The sequence below is a fragment of the Oenanthe melanoleuca genome, chromosome 17 (genome assembly GCF_029582105.1).
Source record: "Oenanthe melanoleuca isolate GR-GAL-2019-014 chromosome 17, OMel1.0, whole genome shotgun sequence".
NCBI lineage: Eukaryota > Metazoa > Chordata > Aves > Passeriformes > Muscicapidae > Oenanthe > Oenanthe melanoleuca.
The window spans coordinates 7924692-7950438 of record NC_079350.1 but is presented as its reverse complement, the minus strand read 5'-3'; the positions used below and the strand labels follow the sequence as shown (position 1 = coordinate 7950438).

General features: G+C 49.9%; 1 protein-coding gene across 1 annotated transcript in view; it reads right to left on the bottom strand.

Moving 5' to 3' along the window:
* The window catches only part of ASTN2 (astrotactin 2), a 309920-nt gene that overhangs the window by 151113 nt on the left and 133060 nt on the right, over window positions 1-25747 (bottom strand). The window contains exons 8-10 of the mRNA XM_056505281.1: window positions 23523-23607; window positions 22920-22994; window positions 22352-22489 (exon numbers count right to left, since the gene is read on the bottom strand). Of these exons, the coding sequence (XP_056361256.1) occupies window positions 22352-22489; window positions 22920-22994; window positions 23523-23607 (298 nt within the window). The remainder of the gene's footprint in view (window positions 1-22351; window positions 22490-22919; window positions 22995-23522; window positions 23608-25747) is intronic.

Genomic DNA, 25747 nt, shown 5'->3' with positions numbered 1-25747 from the left:
GCTCCCAACTTCTGTACACTGGGGGTGATGATTTTCTTCACATTTCAGACAGGCAGCCAAGGCAACAAGAGGAGGGGATGGAAAGTGCTCACCGCTGCTGGATGGCCAACTGAAGATGCTTTCCAAGTTATTTTTAGTACTTTTAGCACTTCCCACATTCACACTACAATTCCAGCTGGGTCTGCTGCACTGTAGGCTGCTCTGTACTCAGAACCATCCAGTTAAACACCCAAATTATAATGAACATGTAATAAATGATTACCTGAGAAAAGTGGTCTCCAATTTAAATGCAACTGAATATGTTTTTTCCTGAGATTCCAACCCTTTAAATTTTTATTCTGCCTGCAGCAAGAGACCATTCTCTCTACAGCCCTTTCCTGCATTCCTACAACATTCAGTCATGGATCCCAGAATGGTTTGGGTTGGAAGGGACCTTAAAGATCACCTCATTCCCACCCCTGCCATGGCAGGGACACCTCCCACTGTCGCAGGCTGCTCCAGCCCCAGTGTCCAGCCTGGCCTTGGGCACTGCCAGGGATCCAGGGGCAGCCACAGCTGCTCTGGGCACCCTGTGCCAGCCCTGCCCACCCTGCCAGGGAAGGATTTATTCCTGATATCTGTGTTTGTAGAGAATGCAGCAACCATCTCCTCCAGCACTGAACCATGAGCCAAGCAAGTCCATTCACACACTGACCAAGCTGGAATGCTCTGGAAAAGTGAATGTCCCTCCCCAGCATTGAAGGAGCTCATGAGCTTCTCACCTGGGGACTTCACAGCCTGAAACTTTGGCACACTGAAGCTCCTGCCTTTAACCAGGTGTCCCAGTGCTGTGCCTGCATCAGATTTATTACTCCAGTAGGAAAAAAAGTTATTTTCTGCCCAGTACACCGACAAACACTTTTCAGCCACTGTAATAGTGCTGGAAGGTTTGAAGAAAAACCACTATCCAGGTCCTCAACTGGGAGAAATCATCCTCACTTGAGTGACACTGGAGAAGGCATTTCAACGGTGCTGTGCTGACATTCCACAGCTGATGAGCTGCTTGCTATAAATTTTCTGGGTAGTCTCGCTTCTTGTGGCAATACTATAATAAACACTTGCAAAAACGCTCTCCCAAAAACCTTGAGGTTGAAAGTGTGAAAAATTCCCTACCAAGCATCAATAATTTGCTGGAGATTCAATAAAACCACCCCTCCGCCGGAGCGTTTTGAAGCTCACTTCTGCAAGCAGAAGGGCCAGGAATTTAATTACAGCAAAGCAAAAACAAACACACTGGGATAAAAGTGAGCTAGGAAAGCACATCCCAAGGGATGTTTGGGTTCACGAGGACCCTGCACCTCACTGGGAGCCAGCACAGCTCTGCCATATGAAGGACCAGGGAATCACAGATGAATTAAACCCGATAGATTTAATTCTGAGCATTTTTCTTGTTTCAGGGAAGGTTGTGGCTGCAGTTTCAACCCTGCACGAGCCAAAGGAAATGCAGGAGGTGCTGGCTCAGTCTCCCAGGCAACGTCAGTGCTGGGAGGGTTAAGAAAAGGCACATGAGCCTTAGGAGGGATGGCAAAGCACAGGCAGGAAGTGTGCTGGGAATTACACGTGTTGGTACCTGCTCCTGTCTGTAATCCATCCCAAATCCAGCAGGATGCATTTCCAGCGTGCTGGATGCTCCTGTGTGTCAGGAACCTCAGCAGCAAAATGTGGGGTGGGATGGGATGGGATGGGGATGGGATAATGGGATGGGATAACGGGATGGCATAATGGGATGGGATGGAATAATGGGATGGGATAATGGAATGGGACAGGGGCTTGGAGCACAGCAAGTGCTCTCAGTGGGATAGAAATCCCACAGCAAGCACCTGGGGACACCAGCCAGGAGGAAACCTAGCACTGCCAAGCATTGTGTCCCCCCTGACCACCCCAGCAGATGTGATGGGCACTGCCAGGGAGACACCAAGGTCCATCAGGCATGCCACACTGGTCTGGGCACACAGAAAAAATGAAATGCATGAAATTATAAAAGATTGTGAGGTCATATACCCAAAACTTAAGGAAATTAAGAATTAAGGTTGCCAGGCCAACCTTAATGCAATCTCCATGGGATGTTAAGACCCGCTCAGGAGGGTTATCCTAAGGACCCATCTCTACCCAAATGCCAAAGGTGATGGTGCCAGGCTGCAGCCAGGAGCTCTGGGACCCCTGAAACAGTCCAGAGCTCAGTTTAGGCATCCCAAACCCACCCCTGGGTCCTGAGGAACATCCACAGATTCTCAGCTCCCTGCAAACAACTTCTGCAGCTTCTCAGTATCTTGTTTTCTCTTCCTTGGAGGACACATAGCTCCTACTTTATTGTACTCTATCAAGGCACTGTTCTGCATCACAATTATTTAGCTCCTTGTGGCTTGCTTATGCTTTACTCAACACCGAGAAGCAGCAGTATTTCACAACAAATAAAGTGATTAAGTTCCCAATCTCCCTGTTATCATCCCCATTTTACAGACAGGGAGCCAAGGCACAGGCACAGTGATGTAAAAAACATTCACTCTGTTGCGTGCACCAAACCTGAGACATTTAGATGTGATTTTTCAGAGTGCTTAGCATTAAATGACACTTTCCCTGCTCAAAGTACAGCTCTCATTGACTTCAGCTGAAGTTTTTACAGCTTCACATTAATGCAGATCATTCCCAGAGCAGGTTCATCAGCTGTGCTGAGCGAGGCAAAGGTGAAAAACTAGGATATGATCATGCCATTAAAGATGATTCCATAATGCATATGCACAGAGGGGATGCACAGCAAACCGACCCTGGCACCTCCAGCTCTGGAGTTCTGCAAACTTGATAACATTTGTTAAAGAGGAGCTGTTGGGGGTTTTATTCTGGGCAGGGAGGAAGGTGTTCAGCCTGGAAAAAAAAGAGACATTTTCCAGCAGCAGCTGCAGGATGCAGCATCACTCCACCTTTGGTGGGCAGAGCTCTCCCTGGGGCAAAATCACCTCCTGGACTGCTCCCTGCCCTCTCACAGCTTGTCCCAGCATTTCCCATTCCTCTCTCCCAGCTCCCCTTCCCCACCAGCCCAAACTCTGTGTTTTTGGCCAGCTGCTGTCTCTGTGCTCAGGGATTGCTGCTGGCTCTCCTGGATAAAGCCAAGCAAGGCTTCACGCTGTGTGCAGCAATTCCGGTTTTTCAAAAGCACTTTTGAGCTGGACAAATTAAGGCAGTTCTCTAAAACAGGGACTCTGCACAAAATGCCTGCCTCAATCCTCTGCAACTGTGTTGCTTGAGGGGGAGAAACAGAAATCTTAGGAAAACAAGCAATCAAGCAAAAGCTGAGACAGAAGGCCTGAGATCTCTCACCCTAAATTATTACAGGCTGAAAACATCATGAGATGGGTCAGGCCACCCCAGTACCAGGCAGTGACTGCAGCCCTGCCAAGGCTGGTTCAAATACCACACAGATTCACATGGGTTCCACGTGACATGGCAAAAAAATGTCATTAATGCAAAATTGCCATTAAACCCAGTGCTGGGAGGAGCTCTGGGCATCTCCTCCCCACCTCACCTGTATCCACTCCCTGCTTGGGAGGTCATGCTGGACAGAACAGGAGCATCCAGCCACCCTCCCCATGTCTTTGCCCTTCCCAGCCATCAGCAAAACAAAATTTCAGGTCCCAGCTCATTCAGCATTCCCAAGGCATGACCTAAAGGATTTTCCCATTTAAACCAGATATATATTTCTGGCCCAAATAGGAGCTTGGCTGTGCCAGTTTCCATCTCTTCACCTGCTTCCCTGGCCAAGAAATTGGGAATTTTCTTGCTGGTGAGGCCAGAAAGACAAGAGGGGAGGTGGAAGGAGCCCAGCCCATGTACAGGACCCATGTTCTGGTCCTGCACAGTCCCCCATGCCCCACAGGAGCACAGATGTCCTACACTGCCCCATGGGACAGATCCACTATGGGGGCTTTGCTCATCCCAACCATTTTGCAATGGCAAACTGGAAAATGCCAGCTTGAGACTCAGACTTCAGCCTCTGCTTAGAATGACTCACTGGGGTTTTCCTTCCCTTTGACACCCTTCCAGGGTGTTTTGGACAAGTTTTTTGTCCTAGTGGGCTCTTCTGGATCTGATTCTGCAGCAATTAATGAGGGTCATGAGGAAAAGTTGGATTTTGCAGGAGAGGGTGGGGCCACAGCCCAAACTCAGCCCCTCTCATTGCCCAGTGACTGGGGGGGTTCCAGTACACAATAAAGATGTGGTGCTGATAAGCACTTCTGTAATGCTGATGGAATTAGATTAGATAAACAGGAAACAGCCAGGGCTGCTGGATCAGATATCCATGTCCTGATTTTCCACAGATGTTCCTATCGATCTGCTGGGAACAGGCAGGGCTGAGCTCCTCAGAAACTGAGTGCCAGGGCCCAGCCATCCCCACACAGGCAGGGATGGGTGTTTTGGGAATGCAGATCCCTGTGGAATGTGGAGGATCCAGCTCTGAGCAGCCTCGTGCAGCTCCTGGAGCAGCACCAGGCTCTGCCATAAAGCTTCCTCCAGGTGAGACCCACACACCTGGGTGACCTTCACCAACCCCTCTGCATCCCAGGAGTCACCACATCCCAGTTTTTGTGCTTCCAGCCATGGCATGGGGTAAGCAAGCAGCCCATGTCAGAGGACAGCACAAAGAGAGCCCACAGGAAGCAAAATTGGAGCTTTTTTTGGGAAACAAACCTGTCAGCTGTATTATAGAAAACATCACACACCTGGGCCAGTTACTAGGGATACATTTATGCATATGCATCTATATATGCATAGCTTTGCTGCTATATATAGCACCTTCCATCAGCAACACTCACTGGCTCAAAAAAAAGCCAGATGAATGTCCACAGACAGAGGAACTGAGGCACAACCAGATTATTTACAGCTCATTTCCAGAAGTACTCTTTGAAGTTGGAATCCAATTAATTTTATACCTGGGGTGAGATTTGCATTGGGTTTTCAGTCCGTCTGGGCAGGTTTTTCAGAAGGGCTTGGCTCTTATCTAGGCACCCGAAGCAGACTGTGTTTTCCAAGGTGCCCAGCATCCAGGAGCAGCTCCATGGAGCACAGGTGGATTTGTCACAAGGGCAGCACTCTGTTCTGGAAGCCATTGAGCCCTTCTGAGGGCACCACCTCCATGGGTCTGGTCTCCAGAGGTGAGGAGCAACCTGATCTGCTGCTGCCTTTGGTGGCAACCATCCCACCCTTGCCTGGAGATGTCAAGAATTTCCTACCCTGGAGAAAAAGAGGGGTTTGTGCTGGTTTGGATCCCTGAGCAAGCTCAGCCCAGGATCACAGAGACACACTGCTGGCTCAGGGGAGGTGATGGGGATGGTCTGGACCACCTTGTGCAGCAGCCACATCTCATAAAATCACTTTGGTTCTTACCTAAAACTGCACTCACACTGCAGGAGGGTTCCTCTTCCACCTCCCCTGCTAAGCTGTGCCACTCTGGCTGTGGGCACTGCCTGGACAGACCCCAAAGCAGCCACACCCTGATCCCACCTTGCAAACTTCTTAGGGCTGTGTTTAGCCCTGCACTTGTGGCACCCACTCGGTTCTCTTCAGCGAGCCTTTCCTGATGTGCAGTGCCATGAACATCCCAGAGGCACATCCCACATCCCACCCCCAGCACAAACACAGAGCCCACAGCCTGGCAGGCTCTGATGAGGCAATGGCTGCAAAGCATCACCTTTGGACTTCTGAGGAGAGACAAAGCTCTGAATGCAAGGAAAGCCCCAGAGGCCAATGTTTCCCAAACAGCTCCCACCAGGAGGGCAGGGGCACTGCAGCATCACCTGCCTGTAATGAGCTGACCCCCAGGCTCCCTCCTGGCTCTGCAGCTCGTGGGGTAATTGCTGCACATTTTTAGCCTTGCCTGCAGCCATATCGTACAGCAAAGGCTGCCAAAGTGTCCAGGGCCAGGTGTGTTCAGGAAAAAGGAATAATCAGCATCTAAAAAAAGGAATAAAGGAGGGAAGGAAAAAAAAAAAAATAAAAAAAAAGGAGAAAAATCTGATGCTAAACTCTGTTGACCTAGGGTTTTTTTTCAGATGAACCAAATTGGCTGCCATCGAAGCAAATGGCAGATGAAGAAAACATTGACTTTCTGCTTGGGTCAATAAACAAGATAAATTGAGTGGGGAGTTGGACGTGGAACAGGGAACATCATCATTTGCCTGAGGAGGAGAGAGGGTTAAAGGCAGAGAGGCTGAAGCAGGGCTTGGCTGTACCTCATGTAAGGGTGTTCCACCTGGGAGCTCAGCACTGCAGGCAGGAGCTGTGCTGGCCCTGCCAGCGTGCTACTGTGCCATGGGACTGGGTCTGATGTGTTAAAATCAGATGATCCCAGACCCAAATGCTGAGATGAGGTGACAGGGGATTGCATTCCTGCAAATGGGCTCCTGCTGGTGCCAGGGGCTTTGTCCAGGGTGGGTGCACAGGGCTGAGACCTGGCTGCTGCTGGTCCTGGAGTGGCCAGACCAGCCCTGCCCCAGAGCTGAGCCAAGCTTGGGATCCACAGATACACACAGGAATGCTTGCTTGGGGCTCCTCCAAACTCACAGGGAGGAACTGGCTCATTTGTGGATGATCTCCCTACTCAAGGCAGTGAAAAAGAGCTGATCCATGCCCTGAGCCCCACAGAGCAGATCTCCAATGGTTAGAGAAGCAAGCCTTGAGGATTAGCTTAGCTACAGACCTAGATGTGCTCTAAGCTACTCCTGAGCACAATCAAATCAGACCCAGCCTACAGCCCCTGGAACTGCTTGTAATAGATGCTAGACATGACCTTCCTGAGGAGGAGCGAGGCCTTGAGATCACCCACAGCACTAGACAGGTAAAACACTACTTGGGAGAGCCATTAAAGGCCTGCATAGAGCTGCACAATAAAAAAAAATGGCAGAGGCTGCAGGGAATGCATCAGGGACCCAGCCCCACAGGCAGTGATGGAGCTCCAGGCAGGTGTGCATGTGATGGGAACATCCCTCCCCTCAGGCCAGCCAGAGCTCAGCCATCAGGCTCCTTTCAGTTGCCACAGTGTGCCATGGAGAGGGATATTAGGTTTGAACCACAATTCACAGCAGTGTGGGACATGGTTGTCACCATTCCTGCCTGATTAGATCTGTCAGAATTCATCAGCAGGAGCTTTGCCTAGGAACCCTCTCTCCAGCTGCACATTTAGCAACAGGAGATTGATGACAGGAGATTAAAAATAAAAAATAAAAAAAAGGGTAAAAAAGAAATACAAGAGCAGCATTTGCACACTGCAGGATCACCCTCCTTCTCCTGCATCACACTTCACTCACCACCTTTATTTCAGTGTCTGTCTTAATTAAGATGGAAATGGAAAAGCCTCCGTGCTAATCCAAGGGCTGCCTCGAGGGGCTGAGGAGGATGCCCAAAATGTAATTTGCTTTCTTTAAAAGACATTAGAAACAGGCACACAGGCACATGGCCTTCCATGGTCCCACCACGAGCCTTGCAAACCACTGGGGAGCAATGGAGCATCCCTCAGAGTCCAGGGCAGCCTCCAGGTAGAGAGGGGAGCTGTGAGCATCAGGAGGGCTCTCAGAGTGGGCAGGGAGCAAGGGAGGGCTGATCTCCCCAGTATCCATGGCAGGATGAACCCCACTCCTCCCCGGGGGGATCCCTCAGCCTGACTCACTTCACAGTGAGTGAAGAGCGATGCCAGCCCAGGGCTGTGCCTGAGGAGAGGTGAGGATTACCCAGAGCTTCACCCAAAATGCAAGCCAAGACTCCCCTTGATTACACACACAAGGGCCAAAGCATCCATTTTCCAGATGCAAGCAGCAGCAGAAGCAAACCTCTGCAAATGTGACTCTTGGACAAAGAGTCAGGCTGGAGGTTTTGGGAGGCAGAGCTCACTGGAGAGGCAAACGTGGGGATTTCTGAGCAGGAGAACAGCCAGTGGTTGCATTTTTAGTGTTTCATCCAAACAGGCTTCTCCAGACTTATTAGTGAAAAGTGGGGATCAGAGCAAAGCCTGAGCTTGACATATTTCTCCAAGTTTTTCTCCCGATGGAAGGAGCACTGCAGAGCTGGAACACTGGCCCGAGGGCAAGGAACTTGCTCTTGGCATTTGGACTAATTCATATTAGAAGATTCTTATTTGACTTCAGCAATATTCACTTCCATCTATCCAAAACCAAACTGGGTGTAAAGAAATGCAAATGACAACAAAGCTCCTGCAGGCCTGCCCTGCCACAGGAGAGCATTCCCAGGAATGAAGCTCCGAGCAGAGCTGGCATTTTGGGATCGCCTGCAGACTCAGAGGGTGAAATACTGAGACTGTGGGCAGGCTGCAGGATGTGCCAGTGCTCCAGCCTCCTCATCTGTAAAACAGGGACAACAGCAGCTACCTGCCTCCCACTGTGCCACACAGTTAATTAATGTTCCTTTGAGTTGTGAAGATTAAAAGCGGCGTAAAACCGCAAAATAGAGGTTTATTATTATTATGAATGAAGCCTCTGCTCGTTCCATCAGTGCCCCTTAGAGCAGTGCTGCTGCAGACTCTGTGAATTGCTCCCAGCAGTTCTGCTACTGCTGGCACTCGCAGGGGTTTGACTGTAGACTTCCAAGCAAGAGCTTTGAACATGCTGGGGAAGAAGAAAGTGAGAGGGAACAAACAGAAATTTCCGCCCCGTTTTGTGCTTCACACTTGGAGTTGATGCTCCCACAAGGCTCCCACCCTCCTGGGGGCTGGAACAAAAACAAAGCACAGACAACAGCATCTCTTCACCTCCTGCTCTCTCCTGCTCAGGCTGCCAAATCCTGGCGTGGGGAATGTCAGAACAGGTCGCACTGTGGAGGCACAGACACACCAAACTGGCATCACACGGCTGCTTTAGGAAGAGTTTAAGAGACTGCCTCTATTTTTAACAGGTGGGAGAGGTTTAGCACAAGAAGCAAAACAGGGGCAGAGCAACGTGGCCTAATTATGCAGGGCATGGACAGACCCCTTGTTGCAGCTGTTCCCAGATGTTGGCACCACCCAAATCATGTCCCGTCCTCCCAGGGGCACTGGAGGGAGGGGCCACAGGAGCCCTCCTCACTCATCCCCTCACCCTGGGGGCTCTCTAGCCCCTGCAAACCCTGGTTTGCCCTTATCCAATGCCATAAACATCAAACCTGGAGGAGCAGCTGCCCAGTGCCCTGAGTCAACCCCCTGTTCCAGTCCCAGTCTCAGTCCCTGTCCTGCCACAGGTGGTTTTGAGCTGGTAAAACCAGACTAACACACAGGAAGAGGGAGTTCAGGTGCTGGTTCAAGTACTTCAGGCAAGTCTCCTTTTTCCACCTATGTTTCCTGCATTATTTAACAGAGGACCAGCATTATTTCCTTGGCTGCCCTTTGCACATCATCAGCCTGCATCCCCCCGAGGTAGAACCCCCTCCTCTGATGCCTCTGCAGCAGCTGGCATTCTGCTTTCCTGACCCTGCAGACAGTCTCTCCATGCCCTGGCACTGCAGTCCTGACCTGGCAGAGCAGCCTGTGGCTCTCCATCCCCCCAGCACTGCCATTCCCCCTCTCCAGACCCTTCCAGCACGCCTGGCTGAAGGGCTGAGATGCCTGCAGCACACAGTGGCTGTGCTCCTCCTGACAGGCACCTTTCATGTTTAATTCAGCGGCTGGTTTAGTTAATCTATTTTTTAATAATTCATCCCTTCCATCTTAATTTTGGTAGTTGTTGAAAATCCCTAATAAAACATTTAGGGGCTCTTTTACTGGAGCAATGGCATGATTTACTTGATGGAATCCAGTCTTTGATGTCCTATCTTAATTCCCTCCCTCCCACCGTGCCTCAATCCTGTTTATCACTGCGCCGGAGGTAAGAGGTTCTTGTCGAGTTTTGTAGCACTTGAGACGCTTGGTCAGTGTTAATAATTCAGCTGCCCCACACAGCTTAGACAAATCTTGTAGCCAGACAGCCTCTTCCTTTTATTAACACCTCTCTCTGCCCACCATGGACCTGGGATGCAGAGCAGAGGGACCAGGCTGAGCATGGCAGAAGCACCAGGAAAACTTCACAGGTGCCAACTGCATTGTTGGGAGAATATAGACCCTTTTACAAGGCTTGTATTTCATCCTCTACAGCCCGAATGGGGAAACACGCTGGGTTTGTGCATCTGTAATTGGGGAAGAACAGATGGTGGAGGCACAGTTGGAAGTAATATGGCCATTAAAATAATCTATATGGCTTGTAATTCCTCCTCATGTGGAGACAGAGGAGAGCCAGCCTCTGCCCCACTGCCCACCCAGGCTGCAGCAAGGGGTTCTTTCTGTTGTTGGGATTTTTTGGTGGGTTTTGATGGGTTTTATTATTCCCCTTCACCTGGGATGCTCCTCAAAGTGGTTTGATGAGCCAACAGCTGAACCAGAGCTGCTTCCACTGGGTAGTGTTTAACTCCCATGTGCCATGTGGAGCACATTTTCTGCCCATATCACCCACTTACAACAACTTCTAGCTGTACACATGTCTTAATGACAGAAAAAGAACAGCAGAAAGCCCCAGCCACTTCAGAGAGATCAGGGCATCTCTGCAGTTAAATTTCAAATGGGGATGATGTGAGAAAGAATTATGGAAAAACCCTTCTGTTGACTCATGAAAATTGAAACCTCTCAGGGGAGCACACAGGCTTTGCCATCCCCTCTGTCACCTACAGGTCCTGAGAGTGAGAAAATGTAAAATCAGAGTGGGAAAGTTGCCCAAAAAAGCCCAAAGGTACAGCCAATGTATGGAAATTTATGTCCTTGTTCTGCATGATGTAGGTCGTGGTTTCAGAGACCTCTATGCCCTCCAAACACTCCAGCCACCACTTTGCTTGGTACCTCTTGATGGATGAAGGTTTTCCTCTAGGATTTCATTACTGCTTTGTGGCCAATTGTTTTTCCACACATTCATACTATGGAAAAGGTCCTACTTCAATACAAAATTGAGAAAATGGATGAAATCTAAAAAAAAATTAAAAAAACCAAAACACACTGGAAGGTGTAATCCCTTCCCACTCAGACCCAGAGGCATCCACATCCTGACTGATGGAGGGGAGAAGGAAAGGGGATTGCAGCAGCATCCCCTAGCCCTGAACCCCAGGTCCCTTGGGCACCCTGCTTCTTTAAAAGACCTCCCCAGGTAGGAATTCTCCCCAGGACAGAATGATTTTCTCAGGTAGAAACCTCTCTGTCGGGCTTAAAATCTTCCTTGCTCACAGAAGCAAATCCAAATCCAACCTCTCCAAATCCTTACCCTGTGCCTGGAACACAAGGGAGCCAGCAGGACGTTACCTTGGCAGCTGGCTTTGCTTTATGGAACTGTAAATATATTTTTTTAATGGGCTGGCAGCAAGAAAGATGTGTTTCCAGGCTCAACAACATCCAAAATTAACTGCAATTCATTTCAGAAGGGGCGAAGGGGTGGAGGAAGGGGGAACACAAGCCTGAAACCCGCAGAATATAAAAGCCTTGAAAGAAACTGCCAAAAATCCCCTGCACCGCTGCCTTCTGGCTCTGGAGGAGAGATTAAAACCTGAGCAGCATCAGGCTGAAGCAGACGTCACAGAGGCCACCCCAGGCCATGCTCATGCTCACACAAGACTCTTCCTCCTCATTACTTTCCTAAGAGAACCCAGGCAGAGCACAAAGCTCTGCCCCCTCATCCCATCTCCTGGCTCTCCTTATCCAAGGAGATGCTGCTGCTCGTGTGACCAGGGATTCCCACCTCTGCAGGGTCCTTGGGGATTTCTGACTTCAACATCAGCACCTCACCCTCCTCCTTGTGCCAGAGCATTTCTCCTTCCTTAGCCCTGGTGCCACTCTCTGACACCTCATTTGAGTGACCCTTTAGTGACTAATTTAATTACCCTGCCCCACAAACTGACAGACAGCTGTTAAAAATGGTTATTGCATTATTAATACGCTCCAGTAATTTCCCATTAAAACTATACTGTTAATAATTTTTTCCCCTGTATTTCTTCCCTCTTAATTAGTCTATTTAAAACTTTGAAGGAATATTCTCTTTATGGTAAATGGGAGCGTCGAGCAAATTACATTTTTGATTGAATACTTCTGTGATAGGCCAGCAAATAAGACCGTTGAGTTGTTAATTATTGTCAGAGTTTCACACGATGCCTGCTAATGAGGCAGTCAATCTTCTCTGCCATTCCTAGAATATTAATGGAAGCCATTGGTATCGATTTTGTCACCAGGAAAAGGTAGGAACTCCTCCTACCTGGGGGCTCCAGGAGGGCAGGGGGGATCTGCACTGGGAGGGGACATTGAGGGGACCTTGGGATGGGGTGAGGCAGGAGGGCTTGAAGATCTGGAAGCTCTTGGATGTGCCAGTGGCAGCTTGTGCAGCTCATGGACCCAGTGAGGGGTTGGCACATTCCCACAGGGGTCAATCCCATCCAATCCACCCAGGCAGGACAGTGACAGAGGGGTGACACTTCCTGCCAGACACGCTGCTCCCTGTCCCCTCCCTCCGTGTCTGCCTCTTGAGTCTGAAGAATATCAGATTCACCCCTTATCTTTCTGTGATAAGACTACTTGTATCTTCTTTTTTTTTTCTTTTTTTAAGGAAAGGGAAATACCTGATCTGTCTGGACTTCAGCAGATAACTGGATAGAGCAATGCAAGGAAGTTATGAGTAAAGCAGCCATGGATAAGGATCGACATGAAACTGTACAAAAACAGCCTTTGAGTTGTGCTGGGAGATGTGACAGGGAGCTTTTTGTACCATTTCTCAAGTCCTTTGGGCCCTGATCCTATTTGATTTTCACACTAATGTTCTCACTGGAGAATGGAGGAGTTTGGCAGCAAAGTCTGTCTGTGTCAAAGTGACAGGAATGCTTTCCCCACCAGGCTCCCACTGCCCAGCTCAGAGCAAGAGCAGAGAGGGGCATCCCCAGTGCCATCCTCAGTGCCAAAGCCATCTCCCTACTGACCAAGCCAGAGGGAATCCCACCAAAAAAGATTTTGTCCCAGGATAACTGAGACTGAGTGAGGCAACCCCCCTCAGGGCTGTACGTGTCTGTGACTGAAGTTCTGGCTGTCCCATTAATTCCATCCCCCTGGGTGGGCAGGGATCTGCAATTCCCCGAGCTCCTTGGCATATTGTGCCATTGCAAAATGCCACATGTTCCCACTCTGGAAAGCAGCAGATTTGCATGGCTGCTCCCCAATTACAGGTGGTGTCCCCCACACAGCCACCCCTGCTGCTTCCACATCCATCTGCTGCCCACTTGTGCTTTTTAAGCAAGCCAGGTGATATTTTTACTGCTGTGAAGTTTTCCATACTGAAAGCTCCTTTTCTTTTCCCTTTCTATAAAGCAGGCTTCAATAATTCCTCAGGGTCCACTTCCAACCTGGTATTCTATGATTCTGTAAAAAGAGGAGGTTTCCATTTATAATGAATTGCAGCATATCCCAATTTTATCAGGGAAAAGGGATCCTACAACCCTCCCTGAGTGAGATGCCACAAAAAGCCCTTCAGGCCAATAGCATTGCCAATGCTATTCATCTATCAGTATCACTCTGTGCTTCTGTGATTCCATCAGTTGATGAGCCATCCATTTATCCAATCACAACTTTACCATAACCCTTTTAAAACTCCTCAAATACAGCCCCAGAGAACCCACAGTACAAACCCAGGGCACCCAAAGTCTGAACTAACACCTCCAGCTCTGTCCTGTCTGAAAAAAAAATAAAATTAAAAAAAAGAAAAAAAAAAAAAAAAAAAAAAAAAAAATAAAAAAAGAAAAAAAAAAGGAGATGTGGACTGGAGAGAATGAAGAGACTTCTCCCTGCAAAAGCTCAGTGCATATTTACACAGCATCCTGCCTTAATGCTCAGCTGCTTCATTTGTGTCACTCTAAGCCCTCAGCAGAAGCAGGGAAGTATTAGCTGGGGTTTAATTGTGTGCTGCTGGGTTCTGCACGGCTCCCCACGAGCTGCTGCAGGGAGAGAGCCCTGTGCAGGGCTGGGATGGGTGTGGGAGGCTGTGACAGGGGACAGCCACCAGCCAGGAGGGAGAGCAGCAGCAGGGGACACTCCCCCAGCCTGGACAGACAGAGGGACAGCTCTGCCTTGCACACAAAGTGAAACAGCAGTTTGCATGGAGCTACCCAGCCCTGTGGTATATGGGATAAACTGCTGTGCAGTGCCCAGACCTCCTGTTTGCAGGAGAAAGGAGCAGTTTATCCCCCAAAACCCATCCAGCTGCTGAGCCAACACTCCTGAACGTGCCCAGTGCAACCAGGCTCTTCATCCACTGCAGATCTCTCCAATCTGCTCCATAAGAGCCACTTCTGTTCCCTGTGCTGGAGGTGGAGCAGTCACTGGATAGATTATACAGATCATGGTCCATCCCCATCCCTCCTTGCCAGCCCTGCCATCCCAGCCTGCACTCACATCAGCCCTGAGTGTGGCACAGCCTGCAGCAGTGGGTCCCCAACTGCACCCAGCTAACTTTTGATAAAAGGCACTTGGCTGCAGTCAATAGCATCTCATAATATCACAAACACTGCAGGAAACATCAAGAGCTGAATTGATTATGGCACAGTAATTCTTCAGGCAGTGAAAGCAGGGCAATTCCCAAGATGGGATTATTTTTTTTGCAAGGCTTCACCTAATTTTCTTGATGTTATTTCCCCCCCTCACTCCTCAGCCCTCCTTCAAAACCTCTCCAGCCTTGCATTGCTCTTTGATTTAGTCCCTGAAAACAATATTTTGCTTAACACATTAAGTTTCCCAGCAAAGTGCCCAGGAAAGCATCACCACCACCCAGATTGTCTGGACTGAAACATGTGTAGCAGAAAAAAAAGTCAAGGAAGATTTTGCTTTTGGCTCTGTAGTCAGCAACCCCCTTTGGGGAGACTAGACAAAGCCCTGACAAGAACTCAAAATATCTAAATCAGAAAAAGAGACCAAATAGACAGACCAAAAAGGGAATGAGACAAAATCTGTGTGGAGTAGAGGCAAAGGGCAGTGGATTTTCAGTCTGATCCAGCCTTGACAAAGCATGGAAAGGATTTGTGAGCCAGTGGCCAAGGCCACACAGGACACACCATTCCTGCTCCTGGCATTGCCTGTGAACCCTGCACTGAATTTTTGGTGCTGATAAATTCATTTTGAGCTGATTTTGCTCCTTTGCCTGGAGGTAAGGGGGCCAGGGAGGGTCTGCAGAGCATCTCTCCTGCCTCTGGAAACTGTGGAATGAAGGAAGGAGCAGCACTGCATGAGCAAAGTTACTCTGATCTGCCTGGAGAGTGCTGCACTAAAGGCACAAAGAGCATTTTTTCCTAATAAATCACCCCAAGGGCCAGGGTGACATCCTGGAGTGGAGAAAAATCCCTGGAGGGCACAGCCAGAGCAGCAGGGCACTGCTCTGAGGAGTGCAAACATCACCCTGGCTCTGCTGCTGAGGAGCAGGAGCTGACACTTAATTAACTTCTCTTGTCTCCGTGGAGCACAGCTGTCCTGGGTCACTGGCTGTACCCAGCCTGGCTGCCCTGGGGTGAAAATCAAACAGGAGCTCTGCCCCTTGGCCTGAGCTGCCATCCCTGTCCCTCCACACTGAGACCCTGTTCCTCTGCAGGAGCATCTGCATCCCCTTTTTGCCTTTAGCAATTAATAAACCCCCACAAAAATCAGCCTAGAGGTGTCTCTTCCATGGTGCTGGCTTTACCAGGAAAAAAGGAGTCTGGGACTCTCCCTGAGCCCTCAGTGAGATTCCCTTTCCAAGAGCCCTTTCCAAGCCTGCAAGGGACAGTATCTTTTCACAGTGCCCTAAAAGCAGGAGGACAAAGCTGCCCTGTTTGTGTCCATCTCCATTCCTATTGTCTCCAAGAAAAGGTGGTTTTTCCTCCCTGGCTGTGGAGCCTGTCACAGGTTCCTGGCACACTCCCAGGAACATTTTGGCTCCACTGAATTTTATTAGTTTTGTCCTTTGGCTGAAATGATCCAGCAATAGTTACAGGAAATAAAAAGAGGAAAGGAAGAGTAGATCCCATCCACATCAGGCAAATTTTAGGCAGCTGAAATCTTATCAGAACTGGTTTTTTGATAGAGTAATTTATTTTTTTATTTTTTTTTTTCCCACTTTGTTGTGTTAAGAAATAACTGAAGAAAAGTCATTTGCCAGTGTCACTGCCCCACCCAGGCATCATCCCAACACCCTGCCTGGACCAGGGTGTGAGCTGCATGGTCCTTCCTCCTGCAAACCTTCTAGTCCCTTTCTCAGGCAGGAAACACACACAAAAGCAAAGGTAATAAAACTCCAATAGGGGTAAAAAATTGTAATTCAGGAAAAATAGTACAGAGAGGCTGCATAAACAGAGAGGCCAAGGGGCTGTGCTTTGAACAGGCAGCTACAAAGCACACTCCAGCCTCTGGTTAACAGAAAGCAAAGGCAGTGACACAAAAACAAATAACAGCATCAAACGGGGGGGGAAAACACCTTTCAACACAGGAGCCTAAGGTCTCGTTTTGCTACCTTGCATCACCCTTCCTGCTGAGCATTCACAGTGTGTTAGAGCCCTGCCTCCCCCTGCAAACCCTCAGCACCACTGCATCAGCCCTGCCCTGCACACACCCCTCGTGGAGGCTGGATGGACACACAGCCACAGCATTCTCCATATGGAGAATATGGGGAAGCTACAGAGCCAAACCCTGCTCTGTGATGGGAGATCCCAGAGACACCAAAAGGAATCATTCTGGGTGTGAGACAGCGTTTGCAGATTTGGCAAGTGTGGGGTATTTTTAATTGTCTCAATAAACATATAAACAAAATCTGTTCACTCACTGGGGTTTTTTTTTTGCTTCTGGGCTCTGCAGCACCATGGACAAGAGGAGCTGCAATCACTCAGCTGCCAAACTTGTAGCTGGTGCTGGTGCTCCCTGCGATGGATTTGCCTACGAGCCAGCCCCAAATTTATATCCCCTGTCCCTAAGAGGTTTGATCATTTTCTGTGCAGCTTTATGACAGGGCATTAAGACCTCAGAAATGCAGTGAGTTCACACAGCAGAGCACAGAGAGTACAGCTCAGCATTATTGCAGCAGGAGTTACTGAAAGCCTGGGATGAGGGAAGGCTGAAATGTTCCCTGGATTCAGGACATGAAGGATGCCATGGCTGCTGATGGACCAGGAAGAGACAGGCTGAGGGCAGTAAAATCCCTTCACTGTCCCAGAGCTGCTGGGTGATCCACATTTCAGTTCTGACCTACCCAAGATCCTTCCTGAGTGATTTCAGCTGCAGTTTTTTGGGGGGACGTTCCCCTCTTTCCCCTTTACACTGCTCCCCTGATTCTCTTCCTTTGCTGCTCACGCCCTTCTGGCTGCAGCAAGATTACATCTCCATTTAGTCACCCCATGGCGAAGGGAGACGGACCTGACTCTTCTAACCTGCTCTCATAAATCACAGTGGGAGGCAGGGAGGAGGAAAAATCCTGGTAAGCAGCCAGGCTGAAGCTCAGCTGACAGCTGCAGGGCAGGGGCTGGTGGCTGCCTCTCTGCCCCTGCTCTCCAGAGGATGAGCCCAAAGGCTGCCTCTATCCCAGTGCTAAGCACCAAAAGATGCTTCTGCACCACTTTCTGAGAGACAGCAGCATCTGGGGGTGATAAGAAGCCCAGGCCAGAGCACAGGGACGTTATCTGTGGGGATGAGGTGTCTCTGTGATGTGCACAGTAATGAATTGCCCTCCCTGCAGAAATGAGTAAGTTGTGCCTGCTGATGCAATGATCAATTTGCTCCATCATGCAAAGCTGTCCATTCATCATGGCCATCGACTGCAGCCACTCACACCTTTTTATTGGCCCCAATGGAGCAGGAGGCTCTGCAGGAGAGCCACAGGAACAGCCTGAAAAAGAGGCTTCTCTCCCCCAGCCTCCTGGCTGAGGGTCCCCATGGCACTGAGCACCAGAAATCACAGCCTGCTCTGCTCCAGGGGGGCAGCAGAAAGAAAAGAAGGGAAAAAAGATCAAGTTCATATGGATCCCCTGCACAAATGGCAAGAAGAGCTGGCAGGGTGCCTCTGTCTGGATGCCATATCCCATCCCACATGGATTCCTGACCTGAGGGATGCTCACCTGCAGCTGCACCTGTTCAGCTGTACTCCTGCAGATCAGGAAGGAGGTTAAGGCACAGACAGGTGAGTTTTGCTGCTGCAACAGCAGGGATAGCAAAGCCATTTCCACACTCCTCTGGCCCAGATTTCCTTTGCCTTTCTCATCCACTTCATTTTTCATCCTCCTCCACTCCCAGAGAGCCTCACACCACAGTGATCACCACTGACTTACAAAATCACAAGTGCCCAAGTCAGCGCAAAACCCCTTCAAAATATCAATCAAAACCCCTGTAAGGCTGGGGAAGCAGTGAGGCTGCAAGAGCACAGCATGGCTGAGCTGGTGAATGCCATGGGCAGGGAGAAAAAGCCTTGCTCCCACCCTTGACAGAAGACGGGACTCATGAAGGCACAGAGAGGGGGAGCAGAGCATTCTGCCTCTGAGAGACTTGAAAACAAAAATAACAAACAAATAAAGAAAAAGTAGAAATAAAAAATCCAGTTGATTGTACTTTGGCAAAGAATTCAGAGAGCAAAGGGGCACACTTGGGAGCAAAACGAAGATGAATCGACCGCGAGTTCAAGAGAATTCATTCTGCTGCTGAACACTTGTCTCTCCATCAGGACATCTCAAAGGCTTGTCAAGTGAAGGCAAGGCTTTTATTTGTTTCTATGGTTGCCATAACGATAGAGCTGTGTGTCATGTCAGGCAGCAGCTGAGGCCCGTGCCTCTGATTTATAGCTGCTCAACAGAAATTATCAACTTTTCTGCAGAGCGGGTGGCACAGTGAACCGTGACCACTGGGTGCCTGCCAGTGCCTGCTCTGCCCCAGGGCTAGCTCTGCTCTTGTGTGCCCCAAGGGATGCTTTTATTTATTATCCCCTGCAGAGATGCTTTTATTATCCCCTACAGGGATACTTCTATTATCCCTTGCAGGGATGTTTTTATTATCCCAGCAGGGATGCTCGGTGCTGGGGCAGTGGGACCTGGGGGATGTGGCTGTGAGTCCTTCCCATACACTGCCACAATTAGAGAAATTCCTGACCCACAGGACAAGCTGTACCTTCCAAAGGCTCAAAATGAGATGGCAAGGTGTCCAGGGAAGGCCAGCAGAAGGATTGAACACCTAACAGTAATTTGTTTAACAAAAATTTATAGAATACTGCGTTTAACACCAGGTTATGGGAGAAAACAGGTAAGAGAGAGAGATGGGAAGAGAAACAAAGAGGGGTCTTGAAAACAGCCGAGATAAGGTGGGACTGGGATGTATTTCTTGTCCTGGCAGGGGATGTGCTGCAAGGAGAGTCTGCCCAGCCTGGGACCCCAGGCTGTGAGGAGAGCCCTGCACAGTCTGGCCAAGCTCATCTGAACAAAGACATCACCACGAGCGTGTCACCGTGCCAGGCTGTGACTGATGAGATCATTGTGCAGAGGATCAGACTCTGGGGTCGAGGAAGGGATGCTCAATATGGTCTCTGATAAATTATATATGCAAGTTTCATTAACTCTAAGCACTCTCATTCCTAATTTATGACGCACAGCCCTAAAACCTCCAGCACTGAGCTCTGCACACTCTGTGTCCTGTCCCCTGACGGCCCTGGAGCCTCCTGAGGGGGATGTTTGCACGAAGCCTGTTGGCTCCTGTTTGCTGGAAGTTTCTCCAATGACTTGGCTGCAGCAGGGGAAGGTTTGGGCTCTTCATTCCCATCCACCAAAGTGCAGCTTTGTGCACTGCCAGCAGTGAAACACACGGAGAGCAGCACTGGAGTCAGCATTTCCCCAGAGAGCTGCTGAAAGGCCAAGCCCTACCTGTCCCTCTGCATCTCAAGCATCTTCATAAAAACACAAGACCACATTTGAACCTTTAACCCTCTGAGTTGTAAAAGACTTCATCACTCGTTTTCTCCAAGGCAGGCTTTCTGCCATTTCCCTCCATTAAGCTCTTCAAGACAAGTAACCCCAGAGGCAAAGGTGTCAGACTAATGAAAGGTCTGCAGGAATGCAGCACGCTCCTTATTACAGGCACAGAGGAAACACAGCATCAGCCACCATCCCAGTGTCACAGGACAGCACACAGGGCACGCTGGGCACTGAGGCACAGCCCAGCTCTGCCCTTGGCATGGAGATGGGGCTGCATTAAAGCACAAGCACTGCAGGATAAGGAAGAATTTCTTCACTGCAAAAGGGTTGTCAAGCATTGGAAGGGGCTGCCCAGGGAGGCAGAATTCCCATTCCTGGAAATATTTAAAAAGTGCCTGAACTTGGCACTCAGTGCACTGGTCTGGGTGACAAGGTGAGGAGTGGTCACAGGTTGGATTCAGTCCTTGAGATCTTTTCCAACCCAAATGATCCTGTGGTTCACCTGCAGGAGATCCCAGCAGGGAAGGACAGCAGTGCTGCCACAGTCCCAAAGCCAGGAAACAGGAGCCCTCTAGGCAGAGGGAGGGATGGCTGTGTTTGAACATTGAACACCAACACCATGGACAGCACGTGCACAGCTCTGATGCTGGTCTGACATACTGGACCACCTGAGTATCTGAACCACCAAAACTGCCCCCCTGAGAAGCTGCTTGTGGTCAGTCCAGAGATAAAGCAAAGAGGCTGGAGGATAAGCAGCTCTGAAATCACCTTTCTCATTGCTTGAGAGCACCCAAGAACCTCAGAAGAGGGTTCCACCCACCCTGGGGTGCTGAGGATCCTGAGCTTGCAGGTCCTCGTTTGAGAAGTGTTTCAGTTCTAATGTAGAAATAATAGATTGCTTTGCACTTCTCACTGTATCTGTGAAACCTTCCATAATTCAACATCAAATATTTATTATTGCGTTTATTAAAGTTTAAATAATTCAGCAACTCCTGTGTGTAAGATACAAGCACCGTGAACTCACACCTCCCTTATTCTACCTGAGCCACTCCAATATTTATACCTGGAATTCTCAGTTCAGGCTCCATTTATGAGGGGAGCAGGCAACAGCCTTGTGCCAAAAGCTCCCCTCCTCCTGCCTGGCATTCATCCATCCCAACAGAGACTTTTCCACAAGGAGCAGTGCCCAGAGACAATTACTGCACTGGAGCAGAAAACAAGCTTCTGAGCCTCTACCTTCACTGAGGCACTTTTAATGAAGATGTGAGGAGGAAAGAAATAAATAATGTTCTCTTGGCACTTTGGCTTGGAAAATGTTAGCATAAACCAAGGCAGCTCTTCCCTTTCTCAAATGAAAAGCAGAAGTTGTTGCAGGCAAGAAAAACAACAGCCCTAAAAGAGCCAAAGTGTGACAGATATGTACCCCTGGTCTCTTTGCTCTAGGGAGCAAGCACTAATTAGCAACAAAACCACACACACTTGGAAGTGAGGACATCTTGAATGCCAGTCCTGGCTCTGCCATAGCTTTTGTGGCACTTGCTTTAACTGCAGCTCTGCCAAATGATGGGACAGAAGAATGGAAACCCATTCCTCATCACTTGGGGAAAATACAAGACAGAGGAGTCTGGGGGACACTGGGGTTCTGCTGGTGCCCAGGAAGATGATTTATAGCACAACCAAGGATTTTCAAGTCAGGGAATTTTGTCTGGAGTCAACAGGAGAAAGCAGCAAGAAGGAAGGGAGGGAAGGAGGTAGGGAGGGAACATAGAGACTCCCTGGCACCCAACAGTCACATGCTCAATTTAATGGAAGAGAGGGGAATACACACTAAATACCTTGAGAATTAAACCCTTATAATGCACAGTTAAACCCTTGTAAACCAGACCAAAGAGGATAACCACCACCAAGGTGATCAGAGAAATGCCTAGGCATTCACTGAACTCCCAAAAGGAAATCAAAACCCTCTAATTGTGTAATTATTGGATGAGCAACATGGCCTTTCACCCTTAATGAGCATCCCAGCAGATATCAGTGGCCAGGTAGGTGTGATACAGGTCTGAGTTTCAGAAAGATGACAGCCCCTCCATCCACTAAATGCATCCATTTAAGCACTGCAATCTAACATTACATTTAAGCCACTCTCAAATTGCCTTGCCACGGGTTCCTACAATTCACCTGTCTGTACAGACACATTTCAGACTTACACACTCAGGCCTGGCCTAGACCCATCAGCCCAAAGAGCCTGGAGAGCAATCACATCAGATTTCTTATTGGAAGGAAATTAATCAAACCTATCATCACAGAAATTACTGCATCCTCAATAACAATTTAAAGAGCAGTGTAGGCACTCAAGCATGAAGAAAACGAGAAATCTGCTTCCTACCTGACATCTGCTGGATCTTCTGTCACCAGAACATCTGTCTTGCAGCTGGCAAGGGGATTGATGGAAAGCTCCACAGGGGGCACCACGAAGCTCTTACTGACTGGCAGCCACAGCCCTTGACCCAAACTGTAGGTGGACCTGGGAAAAGGACAAACATGTCACACAGGAACAGAGTGCCTGCAGGGAATGGTGGCCCTCCACTGCCTCCTTGGAAGTCAGAGCAGTGGTGGCACCATAAGTCAAGTCAGAGATTTGGTCTTGTCCTGAAAGCCAAATGGGAGAGGAATGACTTGAGATGTGACAGGAGGATATGGGAATGGGAAAACTCTTTTTTATTCCAGGAGGAGTTTCTGTGCATGCTGTCCTCACGTTTGCTGAAGGAACAAGAGGGGAACCCTTCTCTGCCTGCCAAGTATGGACAAATCTTTCAGGTCTGTCACAAACAAATGGCACTTGTCCCCTGACCAGCACAAGAATGAGCTGGGATTGACCAAGAGGTTGCATCCACTGGGATGTCCTTGTGGCTCTCCCTTCCCAAATGCCCCAGCTGCACCCTCCTCTGACTCACCTGAGGATCTTCTCTGGTGCCTGCTCCCCTGTCACCAAGTCATATCCCCTCTCCAGCGTTGTGTAGGGCCAGGGCCTGGGAGGAGAGAGGGCAGAAGCAGCTGAGCACATCCCTGGGCTGGGCATGAGGCACAGTGATCACCAGGGGGAGAAGAACTGGGCTCCTCACCACTGTGGGAGCTGGGGCAGATCCACCCCAGCACCGTGTCCCCATTCACCCTTCCTGTGTCCCCACTCTCACCTTTCTGTGTCCCCACTCTCCCCTCTCGGTGTCCCCACTCTCCCCTGGCTGTGTCCCCACTCTCCCCTGGCAGTGTCCCCACTCTCCCCTCAATGTCCCCACTCTCCCCTCGCTGTGTCCCCTCTCTGTGTCCCCACTCTCCCCTGGCTGTCCCCACTCACCCCTCTCTGTGTCCCCACTCAGCCCTCACTGTCCCCACTCTCCCCTGGCTGTCCCCCCTCTCTGTGTCCCCACTCTCCCTTGGCTGTGTCCCCTCTCTGTGTCCCCACTCTCCCCTGGCTGTGTCCCCTCTCTGTGTCCCCACTCACCCCTGGCTGTCCCCACTCTCCCCTGGCTGTGTCCCCTCTCTGTGTCCCCACTCACCCCTCGCTGTGTCCCCAGTCGCTGCGCACACACAGGTGCCGATGGACGGGGTCTGGGGCGTACCCTTCATGGCAGCTGCACTCTCCTAGAACAGAGCAGGGGAGGATGAGGGGGACGAGGGAAGTCTCTGACCCAGAGGCATGTCAGTGACTGCAGAGTCCTCCCTTGCTGCCCATCTCTGCTTTGTCACAGCCCCTCTGGTCCCTCCTGTGCCTCTGGAATACTCTGGACTCCAGAAACCCCCAGGAAGTTTGGAGAAGGAGATGTGGAAAGCTGTAATAAACCTGCAGTTGTTCTCAGGGAGGGGATTACATGATGCAGCACCCACAGTGGCTGGGGGTGGGGTTTCATGATGCAGAAGGTGTTCCTGTGCAGTCCTGCAGCCCAGGGTTCACTCCTCAGCAGGGATCTTGACCTCTCTTGAGCAGAGCAGTGTCCACCCTGTGCAATCCCCAAGGTGGACACCACAAACCCATCCCACATCCCCTTCCCACCTCTGCTCTGCCATCTAGCACCAGGACCAGAGGGCAGAGTCTCCTGCAGCCCAAACTCCCAGTGAAGGATGCAGAACCCCCCAACTCCCCAGACAGTTCCCGTGCTGTGTCCCCACCCCACAGCGAAGGGGCTCTCAGCCCTGCTCCCCTCTGCTCTCTGGCTGCTGCCTCACCCTGCTCCTCTCCTCTGACAGCGGGAGAAGACATTTCCCACACCAGAAACCCAACCACACTTGGCCCAAATTGATTCAGTGCTTGGTAGAAATACATAACCCGGAGCAAGAAACAGCAAAAATCAAAAGATTAATTGGATTTGCACATGGAGTTTCTGCTACAAGCTGCTGCCAGTGTTTCCCCCCACCCTCCCCTCCTCTCCCCACCGTGCCTGACAGTGCAGCAAAGCTGAGCTGTAAACACTGCTGAGCTGGGGAGGATGCTGGGGAGGTGGGTACCCCCCTCGCAGCGGCAGTGCAGACTGGCAGCTACCTGCCTGCTCCTCGGGATCCTAAGTAAGTCCTTAAAATGCCTCACAAGGATTATAGTAAAGAGCTTTATTGTCAGGAGGGAGTGAGATGGGGATTCAGCCGCTGAGATTTTTGAGGAAGAGGCGCCTGGGAAGGGAGAGGCAGCAAAAAAAGGAAAGAGTGGGGGGAAAAAAAGAGACGGCTAATGATGTGCTAAAATGCAACAGCACCTTCATGAAATATTCACTGCCTCAAACGCGTCTAATATTAAAGATTAAATGTCCTGGGATTTGTCCTAGCGACTTCGAAGCACTGATTTATGATCTGTCAAAAGCTGCTAACCTCATGATTCATAACAGGAGCGGCAGGAACATTGCTGCTCCAAAGGGAAAGAGTCGGGAGAGAGATGGCAGCGCTTGGCCCGGCCGTGCCTGGGGGCTGGGGCGGGCTCAGTGCAAGAAAACACAGGTCCTAATGGCTCCATCAGTGATTTTAAAAAAAGAAAAGTTATTTTTTCCTTGGGTGCTTAGTACGCAAGTTTCCCCAGCCGTGCTGTGGATCATTAATTCCTGGCGCTTATTACATAACAAATATATGCTCTGCAAATGAGAGACATCTCAAAGTGCTTGCAAAGCAGAGCTGGGAGTCTTGGGGCACTGGCTCACACTCGGCTCCTGCCACAGAAATTAGAGCAAGTAAAGAAAAAACACCCACGGAGGTCAGCATCCCATGGCCCAAATTCCTCCCCCCATGTCAGTGCTGGGGGTGCTGGGTGGTGAACCCCCTCCCCACAGTGCAGGAGGGTTTGTTTTGTCTGCTGGCTTGTTTACTGCTCCATCAGTTTGGCATCAGAAGGAGGAACTCTATCAACCAGGAGAAATATTGATTTTATTGACTCCAATCCTGGAGTTTCAGCAGCTACAGCCGGTGCTCAAGACTTTATTGGGAGGTTTATTGGGAGGTTTATTTCAGTAAGTGAGAGGGCAAGTGGTGGCACCAGCTGGGGAGGAGATCCAGGGCAGGAGAGAGTGGGGCTTAGCTTTCCACAGGTTTCCCAGGGTGACATACACCCTTTTGGCAGAGTTTTGGGAACTGGATAGGAAAGCTCCCAGCACAGGATCAGCTGAGCGCTGCAGTCTGCTGGAAGAGTGAGGACCCCTCACTCACATGGTTTAGGATCTACTCTGTCAAGAACCATGAACTGACAATTAGTGGAGCTTCCAAAAAAATCCAGCAGAACCTGCTGTGCTCTTACAGGTTCTCAGGA